This window comes from Sitophilus oryzae, unplaced genomic scaffold (assembly GCF_002938485.1).
Source record: "Sitophilus oryzae breed Bouriz unplaced genomic scaffold, Soryzae_2.0 scaffold_866_pilon_pilon, whole genome shotgun sequence".
NCBI lineage: Eukaryota > Metazoa > Arthropoda > Insecta > Coleoptera > Curculionidae > Sitophilus > Sitophilus oryzae.
Window position 1 is genome coordinate 1,247,497 of NW_022147490.1, and position 15,769 is coordinate 1,263,265.

At 36.0% G+C, this 15,769-nt stretch overlaps 1 protein-coding gene across 1 annotated transcript; it reads right to left on the reverse strand.

Moving 5' to 3' along the window:
- Positions 1-2,285: 2,285 nt before the first annotated feature.
- On the reverse strand, positions 2,286-15,730 carry LOC115890459 (histone deacetylase complex subunit SAP30 homolog). Its single transcript, XM_030910699.1, has 3 exons — positions 15,357-15,730; positions 8,816-9,031; positions 2,286-2,914 (listed from the first exon to the last, which is right to left on the reverse strand). The coding sequence occupies exons 1-3, from the start codon at positions 15,525-15,527 to the stop codon at positions 2,783-2,785; spliced, it is 519 nt and encodes a 172-aa protein (XP_030766559.1). The 5' UTR covers positions 15,528-15,730; the 3' UTR covers positions 2,286-2,782.
- Positions 15,731-15,769: the final 39 nt, after the last annotated feature.

Below are 15,769 nucleotides of genomic sequence, written 5' to 3' on the forward strand. Positions count from 1 at the left end.
ATCGATCATCATTTCCAAGCCAACTGGACGCCGTTTTTTTTCGATCATACGGTACCATATGATCGAAAAAAATAGCTTGGATCAATCTTTCCAAGCCATCTCTGACGACGTTTTTTTCGATTGTATGGTGTAAAATCGTTTTTTAAAAAGGTTTTTATGTAATTCTTAATAAAATCAACTCTATTGATCGATGCGACAGAATATTTATTATCTTTGACTTTCAAAGGTCACTATGACGCCGTTTTTTTTATCGAACAGTATCTTTTTCGCATGACCGTGACAGTTGTGCCGTAGATTTTCCAGAATATAGCTCTATATTCTGGAAAAAATCTAGTCAAAAATGATAAAAAAACGGATAAAAGCATTAAAAAAGAACAACAAAACTTTCTAGATCCATATCTGAAATTTTATTACACATCACAGTAGCTAAAGTTGATTAAAGTTAGCTAAAAATATTCTGTTTTAATAAATAATCACACTAAAATATGAGAGAAATAGGTAAACCTAGAGAAGTTGTAAATTATTGAGGGAAATGAGCTTCTTTTTTGTCTTTATATGAAATATATCCTGCAATGTTACCACATTCCACAGAATATCAGTTCAGCAAAAGTTTATAATATGAATTTTAGAATTTTTTTTGTATACCTAATATAAGTAAATAATTATTTTAATAATATAAGGAGAAATTATTGTAGATTATTATTTTTGTGATAATTGTTGCAAATGATTAAAGATTGTTTCTTTACATTCTCCTTAACATTTCGTACAAACTGTTGTTATTTGTTAAGACGCACTTCTCTCTCATATACAGGGTGTTCCTTAATCACTAATATTTAATTAGGGATGGATTCTTTTGGACCTATTCTAAGAAAAAAACTTCTTATGAATGTATGTCCTAAACGTGTTGATTTCTCAGATATAGGGTGGTAAAATTTTCTAAAAAAAACAAACTTTTTTTCATAATAACTCTGATTTTATTTACTGATATCTTTATGAAACTTGGGTGTGTTAATCACCGCGAACATACAGATCTATTATGTGTCCCTCTTTCTTGAGTTTTAACGAGTTATAACTCATCATACAGTCTCAGGGTTTTGATAAAAACCAGTATCTGAGACGGCTTTACGGAGACTAATTATTTTATCTCCGATATCAGTCATACCAAAGTTTATGGTATGGTTGTCGTCTCGGCGCACTCAGTGATGAGGTGTTCTGGTGTTTCCCCATTTTTTCCACAGTATCTGCATTCGCCGTTGTTTCTTAGCTACAATCTACTAAGGGCTCGAACTCACTGACGACCAGGTCGCAACGACCTGGCCGGATGTATTGCGTTTTTAGCTGCGGCCAGATGAACGACCAATTTCAACAGAGTTGTCAAATCTAACGATTTTTTACGTTTTACCAATTAGAAAATATTGTTTCAGAAATGTTAAAATATCCGAGTTAACTAAAAAGCGAAGTTGCTATTCCCAACAAACAAAAAGCATTGTGTACGCGCGACCGACAAAAAGGGAGATATTCTGGTTTCTTTTTTCTACTGATATGGCGCCCTTATCGACTTTAGAAGTAAACATATTAGGGTAATCGTAAAAAAAGATCGTCAGACACTGGCTCTAAATATAAGCAGGTAGAAAGTTTAGCTTCCAGTTATTTCAATGTTTACAATATAACGAAGAATCTACAACAGTAATTACTTCTATTTTTATGAATGTTTAAATTACTTTCTTAATTTTTTTTTCAAAATAATGTACCTAGTAGAAATATAGTCTAACGAACCCTGTTTGAAAAACGTTAAATGAAATATAATATTTAAAATACAGTTGTCCTCCTTGTACATGACTACAACTAAAAAAACTAATTTAATAAAAAAAAACTAGTGGTTGTAGAAAAACTTTAAATATTATTTTTTTTTATTTTTTAACATCGAAACTCAAAGGTATAATAACAGGTATCATACCAACCATAAATAGAGTAGATATGTCATATAAAAATGTTTTGAGTTTTTACTAGAATCGACCCTTGATAAAAAAAGGGATTAGATTTAAGTTTACTTTTGATCCAGTCTGTATACTATTTCTTTGGATTTTCAGCATGTGTGCAGAAACTACACTAAAACACTATATCTTATAGAAAATAAAATATTGTGCCTTGAATTTGAGGGATTTCATCTGAAAAATTATTAATTTGGAAGAAAACCGGCAACAAGCGGCAGAAAATAATAATATTTCCGTGCAGTCTTCTGGTCGCAACGACCAACGCACGGCTAGGACGTTAGTGTGCGCTATATCATTTGATTTAATGGTTTTAGAGGTAGCTGCGGCCTGGCCGGTGCGACCTGGTCGTCAGTGTGTTCGAGCCCTAAGGTTGAGGAGACAGTGTGCTGTTAAAAACGTCGTGACAAACCGAAGATTGTTTTTACTTAAATCAAGGAAAATCTTTGATTTTTCTCGGTTGTAAGTTCTCGCCACAGAAGTATAAATATTACTTCTCTATGTTTACTTATTTCTCTAAGACAAAAATAAAACCTTTGAATAAAACGAATACAACCTTCTTTTTACAAAATATAATTGAAATGTATCATATTACATCATTCTCTATGATTTATATTTATTTGCCTTTTAATCACTCATTTTCGAACAAGTTTAAAATCTTTGAGCAACAACAGGGCTCATTTTAATAATTCATTTCAATATGAAATGAAACCTAGTCTAAAATCGTAGATTCGAAAATGATTAATAAAAAAAGCTTCACTTACATTTTAATGTTGTCAAACGTCTTTAATCTAAGTGGTGTCGGTACTGTTTATGCCATTCTTCTGATCCAACTTATTGCCGTTCGTTTTCACGGTATAGATGAAAAAGGTAACTACGTCTTTTTCTTTCACTGGTATTGTTTTAAAATGCTTCATCAAATTCTAAAATTGAAAAATGGAGATAAAATTACATTTTTCCATTATAATGTTCTTAGAATTAGTAGAATTAAAATAAAACTGGTTCTTAGTTGTCCAAAAGTGTACGAATCAAGCAAAAAAACAATGGACTTTAAAATTACTTACACCAATTATACAGCAGTATATATATCAGCATATACAGGGTGGCGCACCCCATTCGTCTCGGTTGGTTATGGTATATGTAGAAACTGTTAAGGTCAAGGTGTATTACTGGTTGCATAACCGCAACGGTGCATTGAGGAACCTGGCGCATTCGCCAGAAAGTAAAGAAAATTATAGAATTCTTTAGAAAAATCTAGAAACAACCGCCAGGGGGTATATAAGGCCCGCGCTTTGACAGTTGGAAAAAATTTTAAAAGTTTGAAGTTAAAAGTTTAAAGTTTTGAAGTCTGAAGATAGTCTGAAGTCTGAAGTTTGAAAATACCGCGAAATACCGTTAGAGTAATAGTAGTTGCATAAGTTGTGTTGTAAATAGTATAAGTTGTGTGTACAGAGTGAAACAAATAAATTCGTTAAGTATTTTATTGTGAGTTTAAATAGTGGACCCACGGAATCCGTAACAATTGGTGTCGGAAGTGCGATTCAAGAGGATTTTAAGAAGAAATTAAGTGGATTGGAAGATTTTTGGACCGGATTAGAGTATTTTTATGGTTGGTACAAGGGAACAAGCGAAGAAAATGGAGGAAGTAAGCAAACTATTAGGCGATTTTATGGAGAATATGAGAAGAGAAAAGGCAGAAGAACAAGAGAGGTTGCGAAAAGAGAAAGAAGAGGAACAAGACCATCTACAGAAAATACTTATGGAAAATCAAGAGAAAATGTTGGGTAATTTGGAAATTCGTTTCGAGGAGCGACATCGTAGAGAAAAACAAGAAGAACAGGACCGGCTTGAGAAAATTTTCGAAGATTTGAAAATTCAACGACAAAAAGACAAACAAGAAGAACAGGACCGGCTTGAGAAAATTTTAGAAGATTTAAAAATTCAGCGACAACAAGACAAACAAGAAGAGCAGGACCGTATTCAACAGAGTATCGAAAATTCGGAACGAAGACAAGAGACCCACTTCCAAGAAGTCGTAGTAGATCTGGAGGAGCGCCTTCAGCAGAAAATGGAAAAATTAGAGATGGACCTACAGAAGACCAAGGTACAAGTAAGGACACCTGGCGTTTCTGGAACTGCGAACCTCAAGGCACCGACCTACGATGGACAAACGACCTGGACAATGTACCACCGTCAGTTTGAAGCAGCCGCCGCTGCCAACGGATGGACTGACCAGGAGAAAGCAGCGGCACTTGTCATCGCGCTGCGTGGCCCTGCCCTGGAACTGTTGCAAACTATTCCTGTAGCCCAACAGCAGGAATACCAAACTTTGGTCGCTGCACTGGACAGAAGATATGGCGACCAACATCGACGCCAACTTTACCAGGCCCAGATCAAGACACGCCTGCAGAGGTCCGGAGAGAGTCTGCAGGAATTTGAAGCAGACTTACGTCGGCTGGTACACCTAGCATACCCAGAAGCACCGAAAGGGTTTAGGGAGGAACTCGCTGCTCAGTGCTTTATCAGCGGACTGAGGGACAATGAATTACAGAGGGCGCTGCAAATATCGCGATTTTCTACCAGCAGCGAAGTACTCGTCAGGGCGCTGGAAATAGAAGCTGCATTTAGCGCCATTCCTAAACCGAAGATAGGCTCGGTAACGGTTGAGGAACAGCCAAAGAGTTCTCACATACGTTTGGAGGAGATGTTTAATAAACTATGTGAATTACTAGTGAACAAGAGAGTCAACAACACCCAGACAGAGAACCAAAGAAGATTCCAGGACATAAGTTGCTATAGATGTGGCAGGAATGGCCACATCAAACGGGATTGTCACATCCAAATGCGATTCCGTTTACCATCGAGAGAACATAGGCACCAGGAAATCAACACTAATGAGCGAGTATTGGCTGAAGAAAACAGAGCCCCTAGGATGTTTTCCGTTAGGAGTCTAGGAAAAACCGCTGACAGTTTGGTGATCAACGGGAAGGTCAATGGTAGAAGAATTCGAATGACTGTGGACACAGGCGCTATGGTATCGTTGGTGCGGACTAACTCGGTACAAGGATTGAAGATGATGCCTCTTAGAAGAAGAGTGTATTTACGTACAGTTACGGGGGAAATGGCCGTTGTACGGGGAGAGGCTTTCATGGAATTGGAGTTAGGGAATTTGAAGTTTCGGCATAGCGTTTTGGTGGCTGACATTGAAGATGATTTTATCATGGGTATGGATGTGATCAGTCAACATGGTTTTTCGTTTGATCACCATAGAAACATCCTGAAAATCGGAAATGAGGAATTTTCTGTATCTAAAGAGAAGAGACCAGGAAATATGGAAGCAAGATCAGCGGAAATTGTGATGATACCTGGTGATGCCAAGAAGACTGTGTTCGGGAAAATGGAGAAAACCTCTGAGTGTAGGACGGATACAAATTATCGACAACGAACCAGATCGACGACGAGCTACCTTGGGCAAGAAAATGAAACATCGTGAAAGCACTATCAGAGTAAGGAATTTTAAATTGAGAACTGACGAACAATGGACGACGATACAATTGAGGAAAGATCAAATGGAAGATCCAGACATCGGAGCAATACTACGGCTCAAGGAAGGTAACGGCGAGAGACCACCGTGGCAGGATATTGCGGACAGAGGGCTCGTTTTCAAAGCTCTCTGGGCTCAGTGGAATTCACTGGTGATTGAGAATGGATTGTTAAAGCGCACGTGGGAAAGTGCGGATGGCAGGACAGTAACAACTCAGTTACTGGTACCAAGGAAGAAAGTTACCCAGGTATTGGAAGAAATTCATGGTGGTAAAACTGGAGCCCATCTTGGGGTAAACAAGACCCTGAGCAAGCTGAGAGACCGTTTTTACTGGGTGGATTATTGCGAAGATGTCAAGAAATGGTGTCGACAATGTAAGATTTGCGCAGCTAGACAAGGACCAAGTACTCGATCTGGAGGAAAAATGGAACAAGATAACGTTGGACTGTCGTTCGAAAGAATCGTTAGGAAGGAAAGATTATTGGGAATTCATAAGGCCGTGAGAAGTAAGATTACGCTAGCCAGTGACCGGATGAAAGCTCGTTACGACCTCAGAGCTAATTCTACGGGATTTCAACAGGACGATAGGGTATGGTTGTATAACCCACAGCGCAAGAAAGGAAGGTCCCCAAAGTTAACTCCAGCATGGGAAGGTCCTTATACAGTCATCAAGAGGATAAATGATGTTGTGTACCGGATTCAACGCAGCCCTAGAAGTAAGATGAAAGTAGTTCATCTGGATCGATTGAAGAGATACCAGACAGGAAACCTTGATCGGGACGATCAAATTTGAGAAGGGGGCAATGTTAAGGTCAAGGTGTATTACTGGTTGCATAACCGCAACGGTGCATTGAGGAACCTGGCGCATTCGCCAGAAAGTAAAGAAAATTATAGAATTCTTTAGAAAAATCTAGAAACAACCGCCAGGGGGTATATAAGGCCCGCGCTTTGACAGTTGGAAAAAAGTTTAAAAGTTTGAAGTTAAAAGTTTAAAGTTTTGAAGTCTGAAGATAGTCTGAAGTCTGAAGTTTGAAAATACCGCGAAATACCGTTAGAGTAATAGTAGTTGCATAAGTTGTGTTGTAAATAGTATAAGTTGTGTGTACAGAGTGAAACAAATAAATTCGTTAAGTATTTTATTGTGAGTTTAAATAGTGGACCCACGGAATCCGTAACAAAACAAAATATTTATGGGTATATGTGGACAGGCAATGTGCACAATTTAAAATGATTTTCAAATATACAGGTTGTTTCAGAACTAAGATCCATAACAAAGTTATATTTTTTCTTATGGAACACCCGGTATTTGATTTCATTTTTGGATTCTTGGGCCCAGAAAATGATGTTTATTATAAGGGATAAATATATTTAAAATCTTTGATTTTTGAGATATTTAAATATGCATGGCTACAAGGATATAAGAAACCCTAATATAGTTTGACAGTGCATTCAAATCTGCTTCGATTTATTTAAAAAAATACAGTAGTAAAGATGTTTTTATGTAAAATTAATATTTAAAATAGTCCAGCAATTTTTGATACCCCTGTATATATTAAACTAAGTCATATTCTTTCTACATCTTTTCGTTTTCGTATAATCAACCAAGGCGAATGAGGTGCGCCACCCTGTAGACGTATAGGCAGCCACAATAAATCATATTTTTAAATACGTAAATTAAAAAAATAATAATAAGTTAACTTTGACGTTTTCAATTAATTTTCGCCCAATTTCTTGTTGCAAGTACTTTTAATGACTAACGCCTATAAATATCGATTTTGTATATAGGATGTAGGAACCGTTTAACAAAAGATAAAATTGAAAAATATCTTACTTTGATACACTAATTTGCACACTGTCTTAAGTAACTTACAACGTTTCAATAAAATATTCCCTCATTACAGAGGACGACTGAAATCCCCAGTCCAACGATGTACTAACTGAACAGTTACAGTACGTCTGCTGGATCTGTGTCTATGAAAGGAATGCGGACAAAAAACATTTACATAAAACAGCAATATATTTTATACGTCGACTTGACGAGTACGTCACCGCAAATCGCTCCGCCCACTCATTTTATTGGCTACTTGCAAATTTGTCGAATTTTTATTGATGGAACGCGTCGTCTAATTTTTTACGAAAAACATCGAAAGAATATCGTTTCCCCTCTCACGGACACCCCGTAGCTACAGATCGGACAGACGTACTGTAAGCTTGATTTTCATGCATCCGATATCCGACGATACGATATTAATTTTATTGGTTGAACTTAAAGACTTCGATTGGTTAGAAAATTACGCAGTTTTTAAATTTATTGCATTTTCATGCCTCCGTTCATCGGCTGTACGATTTAAGCTTGATTTTCATGCATCCGTTGTCCGACGATACGTTGATACGATATTAATTTTATTGGTTGAATTTGAAGACTTCGGTTGGTTAGAAACGGTTAACCAATCGAAGCCTTTACATTCAGCCAATAAAATTAATATCGTATCAACGTATCGTCAGACAACGGATGCATGAAACTCAAGCTTTTCAAATCAAGCTTTAAGCTTGAGTTTCATGCATCCGTTGTCCGACGATACGTTGATACGATATTAATGTTATTGGTTGAATTGAAAGACTTTGATTGGTTAGAAAATAACGCACTTTTTAATTTATTGCATTTTCATGCCTCCGTTTATCGGATATACGTCGTTGGTGTCATATTTTCGTTTCCATAACGATTTTGCTATTTTACTTATATTTTTATTAAGTTTAGATTAAATTTGTCCAGAAAGTGTCAAAACGTCCGTTGTCGTATGAACGGGTCCGTTGACGGGCTGAAGTAAAATATTTACGGATGAAAAGTGGCGCGAAAACGCTATGACCAATCAGATCACCGTCGGACCAACGTATCAACGTATAACGGATGAATGATATTATGGTTTATTTAATAAACCAGCTTTTTTAAAATTCTCGTTTTCCCGACGTTGCTAGCTCTTGTACTATTATATTTTTATTAAGGTTAGATTAAATTTATCAAAAAAAGTGTCAAAACGGCCGTTATCGTACGATCTTTCTCCGTTGACGGGCTAGAGTAAAAAATTTACGGATGAAAAACGGCGCGAAAACGCTATGGTCAATCAGAGCACCGTTGAACCGTCGTATCGGCAGATAACGGACGCATGAAAATCAAGCTTTACGCTGTTTGCCGGCAATACGTAAATTGACTAGGCATTTCAAGGAATGGGGAACTTTGCTCTTTGCTCTTTGATGCTGGCACAAATACACTTGAACTTACGTCTGACAGTTGAGCTTTGTTCAGTCCCGGCCTCATCGGCACCTTGTAGTGTCTCTTGTACCTTCGCAAAGTGTTGACTTGCAAATTGAAGAGATCCACTTCCGGTATGTCCGTGTCCGTCTCATTGCTATCGTCCTCGGAGTCTTTTCTTCGGCGTTTCGTCCTGGCACACTGTATAATCATCTTGTGGAAATCGCAGATGTAAATGTGACGAGCCTGATTAACAAGAAATTTCGTCAATTATTTGATTTTTTTTCAAACTAATGTTGTTTGAAAAAGAAAACCAAATAATTGACGAAATTTCAAACAACATTATAAAAACTAATTGTAGGACTGCTGTGATCTCTACAGAGAATAGCCTTATAGCACTACAGGGAGAGTAATTATTACAATAATTGGATTGGGCATGTTAAAAATGTTTTCAATAGATTAGACTTAAGCTTAGAAAGACTAAATAAATAGACTCTTTCTAAGACTAAATAAATAGTCTGAAAATTTAAATGCTACCTCTTTTCGCTCTCTTGGTTGGATGACAGTACTATACAGGGTGGTCCGAACTGTATTTGTGAAACTTCGGCAGCATATTGCTTACACATAAAATGCTTAGTTTTGGAGATACAGAGGGTGTAGAAGTTTCATTTTTATTTCGATTTTTGCCAAATAATTTATGAAGTTGGATGAAAAGTGAATATTTGGATGAAAATTGGTGTCTGGGAGTTTTTTGACATGATAAATTTGATTTTGATGTCAATGTCAAAAAAATAAACTATAATAACAAATATAATATGACTTCAACTTGAAGAGGGCGCCACCTACATATTTTTTAACTGGTTTGAAGAGTAATAACTTTTCGTCCGTACCTGTATAAAACTACGGAGTAAAAAAATAAACATTTACAACTAGTGATGGGTTGTTATTTAACTATCTGTTATTTTATAACAATTATTTATAAATAACATAACGCAACCGTTACTACTTTTAAAAAATAACAGATATAAAATAACGACACGTAGAGATCGGCCGCTCGTGAAAGGAAAAACGAAGTCGGCGCTCTGCATCACCACGAAATTCTATGCTGCTCGAAGCAATTCCAAAAAAACAACTAGTATGGATGGAAAACATGTTATTTCGTCAACCATCGATACAGGCGGCGAGACAACGGACAACGGAGGGGGAAAGCGCTACGGCGAACGTAGCTGCTTCGGTCGATACCGTCAATGGTCGTATTTACAACAGCTTAAAAATAATAGGTTATAAAAGAAGCAGGTTTTTGAAACAGTTGCGGGCATAACGCCTGGCGGTGGAGATAACAGGAGTGGGAAAGGAACGCTGCTGCATCGGTCGATTGTCGATGGAGGCTCGCAACGGGTTGGAGAAGCAGTCATTTTAGATATGTTGTTTTTCAACCTGTTACAAGCATAACAGGGCGGCGGACGAGATAATAGGTGTGGGAAAGGAACGCTGCTGCATCGGTCGATTGTCGATGGAGGTTCGAAACAGGTTGGGGAATAACGCATCAGTTGTTTTAGATACATTCTGTTTCAACCTGTTACGAGCATAACGGACGGAGGTCGAGATATTATGGCGCTGTATGTTTCAGTACTTACTTATTAAGTTTCAATATTTAGGTATATATTTATTCTGAAAAATTTTCAGAATAATATTTTAAGATTTTTTAGAAATGTATACAGGGTGTTTTGAAAAATCTGGTCATTGATTAATCACTATCCTGCTTAAAGCCCTTGACGTAAAAAGCTGATTTTTGGAAAACGGATTGACTTAGTGTGTAGAGGTTCGATAAGAAGGGATTTTTCGAAACTCGAATTCTAAGGGGGTGAAACTACTCTGAAATTGATAATAGAAAATTTTTTATTTAAAAACCGGTGAGTTTTTCGGAAAAACTCTTAAAACACGTATATTTTAATATGTTGTTTTACATATTTTAAGATTTTTTAAAAATATATACAGGGTGTTTCATAAAATATGACCATTGAGTAATCACTGTTCTGCTTAAACTGCTGGACGTTTAAAGCTGATTTTTTGCAAACGGATTGACTGTGGGGTTGAGCTTCGATAAGGAGAGGTTTCTCGAATCTCAAATTCCAACAGGGTGAAAACGCCCCTCAAATATTACAATATTTGTTATTTAAAAAACGGTTAGTCTTTCGGGATAACGCCTGGACACGCATAATTTATTTTGTTTTTTTTTTACATATTTTGAAATTTTTTAAAAAATCATACAGGGTGTTCCAAAAAGTTGAGTAATTGATTAACCACGATTCTGCTTAAACTGCTCGACGTTAGAAAGCTTATTTTTGGCAAATGTGAGAAAATTTTATCCAGTTTGTATGTTAATGGAAATTCTTGTTTTGCTTTATCATCACCATTAGAAATTATTAATTCGACGCGAACGAAGTCGCGGGTACACGCTAGTTTAAGTGTAAAATTAATTCGAACTCTAGTGTGTAGTTGGTTTACTTATGAAGAATATATTACACATTTTCTTATATTGCTATTTTTTGACTGCAAATGGTAAAATCATAACTAAGAGCTTCTTGCCCGTCGAGTGAGATGCACCCTGTACACTGCTACGCAATTCAGGATCTACGCGGATCGAGGGGCAGGGCGTAGGTATATACTATAGACGAGTGGCCGAATTTTGGCTTTTTTTATATCGCAATTTGTAAAAAGCGCTTATTTGTAAATAACCACCGTTTTTAGAGAGGTATTTTAGATAATAATCGATATTTAGAAATGTTTTGACACCCTGGTAATACTACCACCGAGCACGTCATTGCTGCAACTTGCAACTGCGTTAATACGCCTGGCGATGACCGTCTCATACTCTTTCAGATATTTAGCAGTAAAATAAAGAAACCTGTTATTTTTAAGCTGTTATTTTAAGCTGTTTTTTATAAATAACTATAACAGTTTCAACTGTTATCTAAAAATAACAGTTTTGCCCATCACTATTTACAACGTTTTTTAGGTAAAAGAGATCTCTTGAGAAAATCGCTGCGAGCAATGGTTCTCGAGATATGTTTTGTGCCAATAGTTCAACAGAAACTGTTTTATCATCTTTTTTTTTGCAGAAAAATTTATGATTTATTATACGTATATAGTTATTACATTTCAAACCAGTTAAAAGAATATGTAGGTGGCGCCCTCTACAAGTAGGAGTCATATTGACATCAAAATCAAATTTCTCATGTCAAAAAACTCCCAGACACCAATTTTCATCCAAATATTGACGTTACTTCATAAATTATTTGGAAAAAATCGAAATAAAAATAAAATTTCTACACCCTGTATCTCCGAAACTAAGCATTTTAGGACAAACATTTATACGAACTTGTTTACTTATTTTTATCTGCACAATATGCTGCTGAAGTTTCCGGAATACAATTCGGATCACGGGATCACCCTGTATAACAGGAAGGAATCGAGAATTTGTTTAAATGGCAACCCTAATTTATTTGTGACTATTCTTATTGTGTCAGATTTTAAATTTTAGATTCATTCTATTTCAAATATCTCACGGCATTTACAACTTACCTGTGCCTGTGAATAAAATTAACTACATTAGGGAATAGTAAAGTCTGTCCAACAAGTCAGGGAAGATTTGGACAGACGACATCTATGAAATTATAGAAAATATAATTTACTCGTGAATTTGAATGACAGATCCTGTATATACATAGAAAAATAAATGCCATGGATAAGCAATGGAACCGACGAGTTAAGCAATTCTTATTTTCTTGAAGTGAAATTTCTTTACGCGCGATGAGAGTAAAAATTCAAGGCTGTGACACACGATCTAGCGAGAGGAAAAGTGGTAACGATCTTGGAGCGTCGTAACTCGGGCCTTATGTGAGCTAGGGGGCTGAAATTCGTAATGTAGATGGGACTTTTCGAGTCCCATCTTTTCATATTGACGACGTTTCGTGCACTACGAAACCCAGTGGCGGACACAGGAATTTATTTGGGGGGGGGGGCCAAAATGAAAATCAATGTAGAATATGCTTTTTAGGGCGCCATTTTTAACGCAAAAGCCTAATATTTTACACAATTCACAGACTTTAGGGGGGGCCCGGGCCTCATGAGCCCTCCCCCTGTATCCGCCACTGACGAAACCCCACCATCAATCAAATCAAAAAATCGTCCGATTTAAATGAAATTTTGTATGTCAACAACAACAACAACAAACAACGCTTTATTGTACAAAAAGCCAAAACAGCTTCATCGACAAAGCACTCACAAACAACAAAATCACAAAAAAAAATAGAAACAACAAAAAATACACAATACAAATAATACAATTCAAAAAAATTTAAGTCTTTAAAATTACAAAAAGAATATACATGGACAATTTTAGAAGAGTACGCAGTAAATAGATATAATTTTAGAGTTATAAAATATTAAATACTTGACCTTTGACCAGTGTGTGAGATGATCAAAATTTTAAAATTCAAAATTGTTCATAATTAACCATCAACAAAAAAGTCGTTTACCGCATATAGGGCTCTCTCCAGTAGGTATGATTTTAGTGCTTTGCGAAATGCGGGAAAGAGTGAAAGCGACTTGATATGCAAAGGCAGATGATTGTACATTTTTTTGGCATTGTACAGTATTGAACCTTTAACTAGTTCTGAGCTCGGGGTTGGCAGATAAAGATCGTGCTCTGCATTCCTAAGTGGATAGTTATGAAATGGCCTTTCGGGAATAGCACATATGTGCTTGTGGATTAAGCAAACGGATTCAAAAATGAATAAAGGAAGAGTCAGTATTTTCAAATTTTTAAAAAAATTCTGGCAGTGAGTTCTACTGTTCAGTCCCAATAAATATCGAACTGCTCTCTTTTGAAGTCTGAAAACACGATCAAATTTTGTTGCGCAGCAAGTACCCCAGAATGGAAGGGCATAACGAAGATGTGACTCAAAAAGGGCATAATAGGCTATTCTAGAGGTTGAGATAGATTGGACCAAGGCCAACTTGACCGTGTACGACACGTGTCACTGTGACAATTAGTTTTGACGTGTGTGTAAGAAACATCAAAAGTTTCGTTAGTATATTCTGTGATCAAAAGTTGATGTCGTTCGATCGCGACCAAATTTGGTGGGTAGGCTATGTGAGCGACGGTGCACAAGGTGCCCTGCAGAGTTGAATACAATGTTTCGTTTACATCTTCATCAGGGTGGGACTATGGATTTGATATATTGAAGAAAAGTGTAGGTCGATTTCGGCATAATTGGGGACGGGCTACAGAATGACGCACTCGACGTTTCGAACCGATCAAATACCTCTACTGCAATCTAAATGGACGAAATCATCAGGATTTTACTTAATTATGGGTCGATTGGAACCAAACTCCGCACGTGGATAGAGGTACCCGAATGAAGTCCTCAAACTGACAGACAGACAGACGGAAGTAAGAAGTTTCACTTCAAATATGCGCTCACAATTTTTTAGAGATTTTTTTTTATATTTTTCGGATTTTGGTTATTTGGTAAAAAACACAAAATAATTTGAAAAAAAATCTTAATTTCATTTTGTCACATTTTTTTCGATCTTCGTTACAACAGTTATGTACAAATTATGCAATAATAATTAAGGTCAAAAATGGTAAAAAATGCTAGTAAGAGTGAACTTCATGTGTTCTAATTTTTTTAAAATTATAAACAATATTTTTACTTATTAATTATCATATAAATACAACGCATTTCGTTAAGTACGAAATACTCTTACAACACTTTGATAATTAATAGGTAGGTACCTATCTAATAATTAGTAATAAATATAAATTATTATATTTTTTATTATAAAATTTATTTTAATTTTTATGCTTAAAAATATTCAGTTTAAGATAATCTTGCAAAAAAATCCCAAAAAAGTGTTAAATGCGTGGGGACCTATTGTGCACCAGAGCCTATTTTTTATCATATTATTATATCTCTCATTAATTCCTTATTTAGGATAAATAAGAAGGGAATATAATAATATAAATATATATTATTTGGCAAAATAAAAACACTATATATAAAAAAGTATAATTTAAGAGAAAAATATCTTGGGATGAAAATGTTAATTTAAACGTTAGATAGGCACCCTGGAAAGAAAAATTTGTAAGATTTTTCAAACAAAACCAATAAATAACAGCACGAAAATTATTTGTTATATTTACTTTCCAATCCTCATTGTTCAAAAATACCCAAGAATAGTATCTCAGATAATATTCTAAGTTCGATATTATAAACAAATACATTTTGTCCATTGTAAGGTCTTTAATGATTTATCACAACCACCATGCTGCGTTATGTAAATATTTACCAAATATTTCCAAAACTTTTAATGCGTCTCTAACAACTTTATTCAAATATTCCACAGTTAACTTGCTCATATTTCATTATATAAGAAGCAAACACATGTTTATATATTACCGCGTAACAATGACATTGAAAAAGGAACCATTTTAAAATGTAAAGCACGAAAGTTCTTGAATAGAAAACACCTATGACCTACTTAATAAATAAACACTACTTACGGTATTATCTAGCAACAAATTAAGTCTTCTCTGCGTTACAGTTTTCTGAATTCTTTTGCTATACGACGCGTTTCCAGCAGCCTTTATGCACCGTTCCCCGTTATCAATTAAACAACAAATTTGGTCCGTAGGACCCCGCGAATCTTCTTCACCGGTGCTGAAACCGTTCATTCTCTAAACACGGCGGCTTCGAGACAATCCAGCAGCCATTACTTCATTTCACCGAACTGGTTAATTAACACATTTAACTTTTAACCGGCTTTTTAGGTTTAGTTCGTCGACGAAATCACTGCGCGTTCGGCTTGGCGATATTTTTATTTGTTGATTCTTCGCAAGCTTGAACTTTCGTGACGTTTTCACGCCAGGCAAACGTCAAACTTGGTGTCACGCCTCGAGACCAATCGATTTTCAGA

Bases quoted from the DNA above. Each gene is read 5' to 3' on its own strand.
- LOC115890459 (XM_030910699.1), bottom strand. From the start codon at position 15,527: ATGAACGGTTTCAGCACCGGTGAAGAAGATTCGCGGGGTCCTACGGAC. The intron at 9,032-15,356 runs GTAAGTAGTGTT...CTTGTTAATCAG, and splicing joins ATTTGTTGCTAGATAATACC to GCTCGTCACATTTACATCTG. The intron at 2,915-8,815 runs GTAAGTTCAAGT...TTTCAATTTTAG, and splicing joins ACAAAGCTCAACTGTCAGAC to AATTTGATGAAGCATTTTAA.